Source organism: Nematolebias whitei, chromosome 2 (assembly GCF_014905685.2).
Source record: "Nematolebias whitei isolate Nwh7 chromosome 2, NemWhi1, whole genome shotgun sequence".
Classification (NCBI taxonomy): domain Eukaryota; kingdom Metazoa; phylum Chordata; class Actinopteri; order Cyprinodontiformes; family Rivulidae; genus Nematolebias; species Nematolebias whitei.
In genome coordinates this window covers 47,607,072-47,619,806 of record NC_056499.1, presented here as the reverse complement: position 1 = coordinate 47,619,806, position 12,735 = coordinate 47,607,072, and the positions used below count along the sequence as shown (strand labels likewise).

The following is a 12,735-nucleotide window of genomic DNA, read 5'->3' as shown; positions in this document are numbered from 1 at the left end:
TTATATATATGTGTGTGTGTGTGTGTGTGTGTGTGTGTGTGTGTGTATCTGTTCAGTGCCCTGCCCTGAGAAAACTTCTGTTGTGACTTAACACTATATATATATAACTAAACTGAATTGAACTGAATTGAATTGAATCTGTTCATGTCTTTTTCGGAAAGGCCTTGCACCCTTTTTGAAATGTGTTGCTTCCATCAAACTAAAATTTACCTGTTTAACGGTGTAATTTCTTAGTTTGGAAATCTTTGCATCCTGTTCTTACATTTTAAACATCAGATCAACTTTTTCTAAATTGGCGTTGCACCTCAACAAAACATTTATCAACAAAAACAAGACAACGTGCATGTGTTATGTGTCATAATATGATAGAAATAAAAATATATAGTTTGGGTTTGACTGAAATGGTGGTTTTTATCCAGAAAGTTAACGATGCATGAAATGTGAACCCTGACCCATCCATCTTCCTGGGTAGCAGATGGCGTTGCGTGCCAGAGAAATGTTGTGGGTGTTTGTTCATTCACAACTTGTTTATCCAAGTGGTTCGAGTTAACAGGAGACTCGCTCACCTCAGAGTCTTGTCAGGTTTTTCAGTTGTGTGGACCCAGACTAATCCAGGCAGCTGCTGGGGTTTCTCTGAGCTTCTTTAGACACCTTTAGACTCATAAATTGGCTCAGGAGCTTTTTGTAGCATTTTTAAGATTTACTACAGGGAAAGCTTAAACATGAGCTCACCGTTTCTTCTTCCACTAAAAAACTGGAGCAAATGGGGATCTGGAAAAATAATATGTGCAATTCATCAGGTGTGTGAAAAGAATAAAAAACACATACATTACTTTGACAAACAGGCTTAAGTGGCTTTCATTAAAACCAGTGCAAACCGTGTACAATGAAACACTGACATTTTTCCAGCTTCTTTAAGGGTCTACATAGATTGTCTCCCATCTGGTGAATTTTTATTTCCCACACTCCTTTAACATCAGCCCATCAGTCAAGCTGTCTTATGAAACAAGGCCCTTCTCCAGAAACTGTTTTCTTCCATCTCCAACAGGCTGCATCAATTTCCATGTTCTTGGATTAGCTGATTGTTTCACCTTGACGTCACTCTCATTGAATCCATTCTCTCATTTTTCTGAATTGAACCGGCGGAGTCTGCTCTCCTGCTCGAGACGCCATCTTTATGGCACAGCTGGTAGCATTTACTGGCTGTTACTGGCAAAGAGTCAAGCTTAAACCTTCAGGCCACATTCAGATGGACATTTTCAAGCAGTTTGGTAAACTATAAAGTATTGTGGGTAGCTGTCAGCTTCAGTATAAAGTACTGAACAGCAAACGTACAGATTGTCATAAAAAGAATGAAGACGTTCAACTTCCAAAGGCTGATGAGAAACACTCAGATAAGCTGAATCCCATTCATGCAGGAGCTGAAGTGAGCGTCTGCTCATGTTTAAACTGGTTCAGCTCCCAATTCAAGAATCTGCACGACATAGAAGGCCATCAAAGACAAGTTACACACATTTTTAAATGAGATTGCGTTGAGAAATTACTATTTTAGGTCAGTTGAGCCATGGTAATATTTTGATTTTATGCTTTTCCAGCAGGAAAAATCTATGTGGAAAAATAATTAATCAACAGCCTCAGATTGTTCTCTTCAGGTCGAGGGTGAGGTTCTGCCTCAAGTGGAGAAGTTCAAGTATCTCAGGGTTTTATTCACGACTGAGGGAAGAATGGAATGTGAAATTGACAGACAGATTGGTGCAGTGTCTGCAGTATTGTGGACTCTGTGCTGGTCCGTTGTGGTGAAGAGGGAGCTGAGCTGTAAGGCAAAGCTCTCTGTTTACTGGTTGGTCTACATTCCTTCTCTCACCTATGGTCATGAACTCTGGAAGTGACCAAAAGAATGAGATTGCGGATACAGGAAGATGAAAGGAGTTTCCTCTGCAGGGTAGCTGGACACTCCATTAGAGACAGGGCGAGAAGTTCAGTTATCAGGAGAGACTCGGAATAGAACCACTGCTCCTCCACATTGAGAGGAGCCAGTTGAGGTATTTTGGGCATGTCCGACTGGGAGGAGACCCTGGGGAGGACCCAGGACACGCTGGAAAGACTGTCTCTTGGATGGCCTGGGAACGCCTCCCAGAAGAGTTGGGGTGTTTGGTATATGATGGCTGTGGAAAGAGTTGTCTGGACCTCCCTGCTCAAGCTGCTGCCCCCGAGACCTGACTTAGGAATAAGTGGAAGATAATGGGTGGATGGATGGATGGATGGATGGATGGATGGATGGATGGATGGATGGATGGATAAACAACAGCCCAGGAGATACTTTAAAATCATTAAAATAAAAAAGGGTAAAATGGGTACAGGTACAAAGCATTTAATTTAATGTGTCACATATAAAAATGCATTCAGCATAATTTTGCGTATGAGGACAAATATTGTACATCAGATACATCCATTTAATTCGATGTTAAAATGTTTTAAAAGAAACTTTGGAAATTGCATTTCCTACAAAAACGCAGCGTGAATGTTTATTCATGTACTTTTACAGAAAGATGCTAAATGGAGGAAACAAAGCTACTAATGTTTAAGCCCAGAACTGTGAAGAAGAGCTGAAATGGATCAGCTGACATTTGCTAAAAGTAGAAAAATAAAAATGAAGAGCAACAAAAAAAATGTGTGGAAAAATTTGGAGTGGAAAAGTAGGTGAATGAGCAGAAAAACCTGAAATAAAAAGAGAAAGGCTGAAAAAAGCACTATTAAAAATAACTCGGGTGTGGCTGGAAAAAGCTGAAATTAGCAAATAAAAAAGGTGCTGAGAAAAGCAGAAGTAAAACTGAAATTAACTTAAATGTTGAAAGAGACAGAAAAAAGTTAAAATTAGGTAAACAAATCTGAAAAGAGCAGAAGATCACAGAAAGTGCAGAGAAAAGCTAAGCATGAACAACTAACTTTGTGATTTAGAAAATACAATTTCGGGGACAAAGAGTTAAAATTTTATACATTTGAATATGTTGTGCGGTGGCGCAACTGGTAGAGCTGCAGCCTCTCAGCGAGCAGGTCCCTGGTTCAAACCCCGGTTCAGGGTCCTTTCTGGGTGGAGTTTGCATGTTCTCTCTGTGCATGCGTGGGTTTTCTCCGGGTGCTCCAGTTTCCTCCTCCCACAGACCAAAAATATGCATGAAAAGAAAAGAAAAAAGTAAAAAAAAAAATTTACACGTTAGTCAGATGTGATGCGAGGAAGTGGTGGCGCAGAGATCAGAGAAGATGGGCCTGTGATCGGAAGGTCACCGGTTCAACTCTCCTGACCGACAACATCAAAATGTGGGTGGGAAAGGTGAAACACCCACACCTGTCTCCACCCTCATTTGCCCCACTCAGAGCCCTTGAGCAAGGCTCTTAACCCCCACCATCTGCTCCCCAGGGTGTCCTAGATAGCAGCTCTCTGCTCCACACAGAGGGCTGTGGTAGCTCAGTGGTCTGTGGTTGTGTCAGGAAGGGCATGTGGCGTAAAATCAATTGCCAAGTCTTCATGCGAGTTAGTCCACTATGGCGACCCCTGAAGAAGGGAGAAGCTGATAGAAGAACAAAAAAAGTCAGATGTGATGCTGGAGTACAGACAAGGTTTAAACAAAGGGGTAAGATATGACCTTGACCTTTAATGTTTTGACCTTGAACACAATTGGGATAATGGTTAACCAGTTGGTGTCTAGCTGTGAAGTTTGACATTTGACATGGTGAGCAGGTTATTAAATTAAAGCTGTTTAAAGAAAGGGATGACCTTTGACCCAGAGATCCTAAAATCAATAGGGATCATCTTTGACCCATGAGGTGTCTGGATGTGAACTTTGACATTACTATGTGAAAGGGTTATAAATTCAGAGCTATTTAAAGAAAGGGATTACTTTTGACCCTGACCTTTGACTTTGTGACCTTGAGATCAATAGGAATCATTGTGATCAAAAAATGGAGTGACAAAAATTTCAGGGGTCCAGCTGTAAAATTTGTCATTCCTGCATCACACAGTTGTAGAGACAGAACATTGTCCACAGAAAGAAGGACAGCTTCGGTTTGCCTTGGTGGCCATCTTGAATTTTTACATAGCCTTCAGTATGTGTTGCGTCACTCTTGGCTTCTACCGCCACAAATTTTAGCTTAAAAGGAAAAACAGACAAAAATGCTAAAATTAGCAGAGAGAAACTAAAAGTAGCAGAAACAATCTTAGTTTAACAGAAAGAAGGTTAAAAGAACGTAAAAACCCAAATAGCTACAAACAGAACAACAAACATAAATGAACACAAAAGTAATTGTAGAAAAAATAATTAATTTGATAATTGTGTGGGTCAACAATGATCCCTATGGGTTTTATTGCTCTGGGTCAAAGGTCAAGTCAAATGACACCATTTTTTTAAGTTCAAGTTTCTTTATTGTCATTCACATCACATTCATTCATTCATTCAACCTTTATTTAAACAGATAAATCACATTTAGCCTAAAAGACTCATTTACAAGTGAGACCTGTTTGGACAGACAAAAAAGTGGTTAACTGGACACATGTAGGAGTTGAAGGAGAAAAAAAATCCTATCAGACCTTTTTGTTTCCTGCGTGAGAAAAAAAAAACCCTCTAATATCAAAAAAGCATCTAGCACAAACAAGCACATAGTGACATAGACATTCTGCAGAGGGGGGGGCCGAGAGCGGTGAGCATGTTCATAGGTGCTCTCGAGGTCACTGTAAGAGTTGTGATAAGGATGGAATAATCAGCCAATGTCCTCCAGTGAGATCCATAATTATTCTTGAGGTATGTCGAGGAATGGCCAAGAATAATGTCTATGAGAATCCAAGAGTCCTGAAATGACGACACAAAGTTTATTCAGCTGGTTCATCTGGTTATCAGTTGGAAATTCCTCAGGGAGGGGGCGGTGAGCCTCAGATCACATGTTCTCCAGGCAAATTCAGATAAGATGGCCTTCAAGGCCAGCCAAGGGAACCAAATTCAGATAAACACACAGTTGTTTTGGGGACAGGCAGAACTTAATGACATCTACCTTGAGTCTGTGTTGGTCCACTCGGTTCCGAAATGTCCAGAATATATGGCCACACCAAAGGAATGTGACTGAGTAAAATCCCCAAGATCTGATCCATTCAGCCCAAAGCATTTGAGACCGGGTACTCGAAACACGAACCAAGCCATCATAAAGGCAAGCAGCGTGATCGGGTCCAAATTTGCTGCAGATGACTTCCTTGATTGTAGATAAAACCAGCAACCAGCCGAATCCAAAATAGCAGGAACCAGTTATCGAAAATCCAATTAAATATGCGTCCTTAAAATCCACAAATGGCAGCAGAGATAGACACATCATCAAGTCTTCCAAGTCGATGAGATATCCAGCTGCGTGCGTGCCAACAGGGCAAATCGGCTCGCCTAAAGCCTGTCTTCTCTTTGAAAAGAAATGTTGTGAATAGATTTGAGGGACCAACTGATCAAAAAGTCCATAATCATGTTTCAGAAGACATTTATAGAGGCTCTGAAGCAGTTTCACAGACAGACAGAGCAGCAAAGCAGAGAGGGAGGGGAGAAGCATCTGATCTTAGCAAGAGCAAGTGGTGAAGTCGTGTGTTACATGAGGTGAAACTGTGTACACAGGGTTCCACTTACATACATCAATAGCAAAAATGTAAAGTATAAAAAGAAACAGTAAATAAGGATCTAAGATATAAACTAATATATACGCTAAACCAATGCCAAAGGGTACGTTAAAAGATCTAAGACAAACGCTAAACACTAATAACGTAAAATAATACGGTGTAATAAACAGCAGCCCGCACTTTAATTGCTCTAAACGGATAAACCTTTAATATAAAAATGTAAAAGTGCACAGCTGGACACCTTATGGGTCAAAGTTGAGCTCTAATTATTTTAGGGTCACAAGTACAAAGGTCAGGGTCAAAGGTAAATGGTAAATGGACTGTACTTATATAGCGCCTTGTATCTAATCAAGATACTCAATAAGCTTTAAGGTACAATCGGTGCCCTCATTCACACAGCACTCTACTAGATCTATACAAAGAATAATCAGAGCTTTATCACATTCATACACCAATGGGACACACATCGGAGGCAATGAGGGGTTCAGTGTCTTGCCCAGGGACACTTCAACATGTGACTACTGGTGAAATCAAACCCCCAACTCTCATTGGAGAACAACTGCTCTAACTACTCAGCCACAGCTGCCCCCGAAGGTCACCTCTTTCTTTAAAGAGTTCCAGACTGGTAGCCCTTTGAGACTAAATGTTAATAAATTTTACATATAATTTCAACAGCACTTTCTTAAAGATGCAGTAAAATAAATTCAGTTATGTATGTAATGCTTGGTTTATAAAGAGGAAACTTAAAACCAGTAGGTAATGGCAAACTTCCAGACAGAATTTGTGTGACTGATTGTATAATTTATAATATATAAATAAAATATATCAGAATAAAAGTTGGGAATCCATCTTGGCTACCACCAGACCAAAGTTTAGCTCAATAACTTTACAACTTACTGAGTTTTAATCATTTTTGTGCTTATTATGATTGCTTTGCTGTGGCAGCCATCTTGTCTAGGGTTAACTCCAAAAGTCAGATGTGAATGTTACCTCAGTGATTATTCTCTGAAGGTTCATTAAAACCTGTTTGGTGGTTCGAATATGTCTTTAATACTTTGCTACAGACAAATGAACACAGTTTTGGTTGTTTATTTTGCCCTTGGTGGCAAAACAGAGATAGAGTTGCAGAGTTTAGATGTACACTGTATGTGAATCCAAAGGATATTAACTTAAGATTTTACAGTTCTATTTCTTACTGTAGTATGTTGATATAACACCATACAGTATTTAATTTTTTATTTAACCTTTATTTAAACAGGTAGTCTCATAGAGTCACAAGGACTCATTTTCAAGAATGACCTGTTTGGGAGTAGATGGTGGGGGTTAAGGGACTTGCTCAAGGGCTCAGAGTGGGGCAGTTGTGGGTGTGTCACCTTTCCCACCTACAATTTGAGGTTGTTGTTCCTGGGAGTCGAACCTTCGGCCTTCCAATCACATGCCCACCTTCTCTAACCTCTGCGCCACCACTTCCCAGTGACATGTCAGAAGAAGTTCCAGCTGCTGTGCCGGCCAAAACCCAGAGGAAGAAGTCCGCTCCGAAAGCAAAGGACCCAGCCTCCTGGGAGTGGAAGGGAGTGTCGCTGGTGGCGATCAGGAAGGTACTGGCTGGGAAAGAAGTGGACATGAGCAAGGCTAACAAACGCATCAACACTACCATCATCAAGCTGGTCACCAACGGCACTGAGCCAGACTAGGGTTGTTTTCACACCTGATAGTCCGCTAGACTCGGTTCGGTTGGGGACCAATATTCACCTTTTGTTTACATTTGAGCTGGTGAGTTTGCATTCACACTGCACTGTGCAGTCGAGTCAACCTGTTGAACCAACCTGTTCCCCCACTCGCCTGTGGTGGTGCTGCACCAAGAACTACTGAAAGAAACGACACAAAAACCTCTGAATACACTTCTTCTTCTTCTTCTTCTTCTGGAAATAAAAACAAAAACGGAGTGGTGTCAAATTTTAGTGGTTTTAGGAGTTATATTTTGTCATTTTTCACAATGGACTCAGCATGAGTGGAAGATGAGGCAGAAGACCATGGAGAATGTTGTTTTTCACACAAGACAGCTGACGGCTCCATATGAGGTAAGAGAAATGCGTGTTTGTTTTCCCTGCGCTGTACTCCATGCTTGCGGAGCGGTGCCCGGTCTGCTTACATTCACACTGTACTCGAACCGCACTAGAGTTCTCTTCTACCGGACCGAGACCTAGGTTTTTAGACGGGCCAGAGTTTGCCTTTTTGTTCCATGCCAGAGTTCGATGGGGCGTTCAATCCTCCCCAAATGAACCGGACTTCCTAGGCAAACGGGCTAGAGTTTGGGACAACAAAGCTGGTGTGAATGCACCCTAAAGGCACTGGGGCCCCAGGATCCTTCAAGCTCACCAAGAAGGAGCCTGCAGCCACCAAACCGGCCAAGAAGTCAGTCAAGAAGGTGACCAAAAGCCCCAAGAAAGTCGCTCCTAAGAAGCCAAAGGCTGCCAGGAAGTCTGCAATCAAGAAAACTGGCGCCAAAAAACCTGCAGCCAAGAAGGCCAAGAAGTAAAGCTGAGCTTCATGAGCTCTTCATCCCACACCGAGTACAACATTAAAGTAAATGGGACTGTAAAAAAAGGAAACGGAATCAATGAAAATCAGTGTTTGTTATTAGGTTTCATTGGGGATTCTTTTTTTTCTTTTGCTTTCTGTATCTAAACAGCTTCTCTGGTGAACATGTTAAAATTGTAAAATCTTCTCAGCAGCCTCCCGACGAGCTGTTGCAACAGTCAGACTTTGTTGAAGGTCTGTGGGAGTGTTGCCCTAACAACCGTTCTGTGGACTGTTTGCAAGTGTTTCAAGCTCCTGCAGGATTTGGGGGGTGGGGCAGGAATGTGTGTGTGTAAATCAGTGTTGGCTGGAACTGCTGGGGTGACCTAATGCACATCTGTGTGTGCTTCACTGATCAACACAAAGACTTTAGACTGAGAACAGTTTCACTCGTGTCTGTGCATGATGGAGGAGAGAGCTGCACGGCTGAACTGAGCATCAAAAAAATCAGATAAATGAATAAAAAAAGACAGATTAATCTCAAAATTATTCTGGCCTCCAGCTCAATCTTGGTGTTATTTTTGATCAGGACATGTCTTTTATCCCCCACATTAAAAATATTACAAGAACTGCCTTCTTCCACCTGAGTAATATCACTAAAATTAGAAACATCTTATCTAAAAATGCCCTGTGATGGACTTGCGACCTGTCCAGGGTGTACCCCGCCCCTCGCACAGTGATTGCTGGACATGAGCACCGGCGACCCGCATGACCCAAAATGGAAGAAGCGGGTAAAAGATAATGGATGGATTATCTAAAAATGATGCAGAAAAACTGGTTCATGCATTTGTCACGTCTAGACTGGACTATTGCAATGGTTTATTATCTGGGTGTCAAAATACTTCTTTAAAAAGTCTTCAGTTGATCCAAAATGCTGCTGCCAGTTGTAACTGGAGTCATTGGGAGAGATCATATCTCTCCAGTTTTAGCTTCTCTCCACTGGCTCCCTGTCAAATCCAGAATAGAATTCAAAATCTTACTTCTAACCTACAAAGCTCTCAACAACCTAGCTCCATCTTATATTGCAGATCTTATTGTTCTATATTTTTCTAACAGAGCACTTGGCTATCAGACTGCAGGTTTACTTGCGGTCCCTAGAGTTTCCAGGAAAAGAATGGGAGGCAGATCTTTCAGTTATCAGGCTCCTCTCTAGTGGAACCAACTTCCAGTTTCTGTCTGTAAGACGGACACATTATCCAGTTTTAAAACTAGGCTTAAGATTTTTCTTTTTGAGAAATCCTATAGTTAGGTTTGGCTTGTTATGCTGCTATAGGCTTAGGCTACTAGAGGACAAATTGACCTAATTTCCTTAAATTAATTGTTAAAATTAATAGTTTTCATTTGATACTATTTCTATCTTAACATGTGATTCTTGACCTGCCATTGTGTATCTATTTCTCTCAAACCCAGCTGGTCGAAGCAGATGGTCGCTTGTCCTGATCCTGGTTCTGCTAAAGGTTTCTTCCTCATGAGGGAGTTTTTCCTTTCCACTGTCGCCTTCATGCTTGCTCAAGATGAGATTTCAAAGCAGTCAGATAAATAATGTTAACTTATTATTTTTATGTGAATGTTTCTGTTCCGTGCCCTGAGACGACTTGTGCTGTGACTTGACACTATGTAAATAAACTGAATTAAACTGAACTGAAAACACCCAGAGGGTCATCAGTGGTGCGACTCAGAGCAGCTGCTCACCTCCAGCAGCTGCTCCAATTCTGAGTTCTTATATTTTATTCATAACTTGCAGAACAATTACCAGATTAGTCCTCGAGCTTCAACTACAGGTTGCAAAAAGTATTAAAAAATTAAATAAAAACATTTATGAAAACGAATATATCAGTATGAAAACATTTTTTATGCAGAAGCGTAACAGATGGCAGAGACATGGTATGGTATGGTACAAAGTTTATTCATTTAAAAAAATACAAAACAATTCCATAACAATATAAATAAATACAAGAGCTTTAAAATGAAAGGCAGCAGAAAGAAGAAAAAATCTTATTATATCTGCCCCTTTTTTCAAACAATTAGTTCAATCATAATAATCTTCAAGTAACAGAACAAAATGAATAACTCATAAAACATGGTGACACTGATGTGAATTTTAATATTTTAAAGTAAAAATTACTACACATCTTCATCTATCTACAGACACTACTTGGTCTTTTTTTTTTTTTTTTTGGTAATGATCCTCCTCATAAAAGAAATGAAACGTTTTCTGCCTTTAAATGACGGTAACACGTCCACTCCAACATAAACAAAAATATAAGACCTTGATTATAATTCTGGGTAAAATTATAACATTTAAACATTTTCACATCAGAATTGTTGTGAATCTTGAAAATGTTCTTTAAATTTGATCTGTACAAGTATATAGTCTGCTCCTGTGTTCTTGCTTCAAAATAATACTACAAGTATTACTTTTTACAACTGCAATGAGGATAACATTTGATTAGAATGAAATAACTTGATTTATGCCATCACTTTATCAAGGTCAAGGTCAAGCATCTTTATTGTCATTCACATCACATGTGGTACATGAAGTGGAACAAAATTGTGTACACAGGGTCCCAAAAATCTATCATGTGTTGCACAGAGAAGAACCTAGAAGCCTTAATGAACACAGAAACTCTTCTCTTCAACATACAGCAATAGAGAAACAAAAGGTTAATTTTACAACCTGTAACTTTCTATTGCACATGCAAAACTTTTCCTAAAATATTTTTACATCTGAATTTCCTTTTTATGACACATGGTGGATTCACTGAATTTTGTCATTCTAATCTGGTAGCATATAATTTAGGGAAACTTCATGTGAGCAAAAGAATTACCGTACTTGCCACCGTACATGTTGTATCAGTTCAAATATGTCTAATAAAGTGGACAAAAACATAAATATGTCACTTGGCTGTATAAGTCACATCTATTATGTGTCACCGTTGACACATCGCATTTGTTACACGCCACCGCTGACAACGCGGAAATGTGGGCCGGTGTTGTGCCAAAAATCGATTGGCTGCCAAATGGTGGCTGCGGGAGCGTTCATAGGAGGACTTTAACAAGAATTTAAAAGATTAACACTTAAAAACAATTATTTGTTTGCTCAAAATTATAACAAAGTTGTGTCTCAGTTTAACTTTTCCTTAATAAATGCACTTTAATGGTCATATCAACTGCATTATGACTGGGCGGCAAAATGCAACTGATTTGACGTTTGCTCCAAGAGTTCCAGAGCGAAAAGAACGTGGCTTGGTATGGCAAGACAAGTGTCTCAGCCACTTTTACCTATTAATGAGACACTTGCTTGCCATATTATTCAACCACCCTTTAGTGGCTGAAAATGGTAGTGTTTAATCCAAAAAAGCAAAATCTGGTCCTCTGGACATTCAAAAAAAAAATAAAAAATTGTAGAATCTTTTCGTCTTTCAGTGTGCTGTATGAATGGGTCAATGAGGACACAGATTGTAGTGTAAAGTGCTTTGAGTATCTTGAAATAAGATAGAAAGGCGCTATATAAGTACAGTCCATTTACCATTTACCATATATGTCGCTTTGCTGTAAGTCGCAGGGCATGCTAATGTATGCACAAAGGTGTGATTTATACAGTGAAAAATACGGGACATAAATTATAGATAATAGTACAAGGCAGTTTACACATTCGGTGTACAGAATCAGGAGGTTACAAAAACGGTAATGAATCATCTTTACTAGCTATATTTGACACTCAGTTCTGTTGTCTTTACTGCTGACAGACTAATAATAATCACTATTAAACAAAAGTACAGTTGTTCAATACAACTTATTATGGGCCTATTAAAGGGTAAAGTTACACAGCTATATTTAGGCAGGTTGGAAAGACATAAATGTCATATTTCAGAGATACTGCTTGGTAAAAAGAAAATGTGAACATAAATTGTTTTACACAATGTCCAAATATTTTATCAAAAAGAACAAAGAAGAAAAAGAAAAAACACCACTAATAAATCCTCAAAGTAAAAGAGAATTAGAATGTATCAAGAAAATAATAAAGCATAGATACTTGTCTCCTAATGACACTCCTCTCTGAAACTACAAGGTTACTACACAGTGTTGGTGCAGATCTGCTGTTATGATATCATCTTACATCCAACAGAGTCACATGACCTCTGGGAGGATACTGGGGGGTTGAGGGTGTCAAGAAGGGGGGGTTCAAAATGTTTCAATAAAAAACATATGTAGGGAGGAGGGAGCTGCCACTAACCAGAGAGGGAGAGGCTGACTACATCAGGAGCGCAGAGCAAGAGGGAAAGGAGAAGGTCTGAGACTACAGAAACCAAAACCAAGATCAGAACCAAGACCGAGTTCAGAACCACCATGGCAGAGTCCATCAAAAGGAAAAACTCCAGCAAGCAACTCCTGCAGAACCTCATCAGGTGAGAAAAGAAATGCTTCTGAAATGGAATTATATATATACAGGTGTATGTATATATATATATATATATATATATATATATATATATATATATATATATATA

The 12,735-nt window shown here is 39.7% G+C and overlaps 2 protein-coding genes across 3 annotated transcripts in view; one reads left to right on the top strand and one right to left on the bottom strand.

The window, feature by feature from the left end:
* Positions 1-12,735, bottom strand: part of aph1b (APH1B gamma secretase subunit) — a 442,239-nt gene that overhangs the window by 29,130 nt on the left and 400,374 nt on the right. The gene's annotated exons all lie outside the window — the stretch shown is intronic.
* Positions 12,459-12,735, top strand: part of LOC119424536 (lymphocyte-specific protein 1) — a 58,003-nt gene continuing 57,726 nt past the window's right edge. For both annotated transcript variants that reach the window (XM_037692032.1, XM_037692025.1), the window contains exon 1: positions 12,459-12,633. In XM_037692032.1, coding sequence (XP_037547960.1) covers positions 12,575-12,633 — 59 coding nt within the window. In that variant the 5' untranslated portion in view covers positions 12,459-12,574. The remainder of the gene's footprint in view (positions 12,634-12,735) is intronic.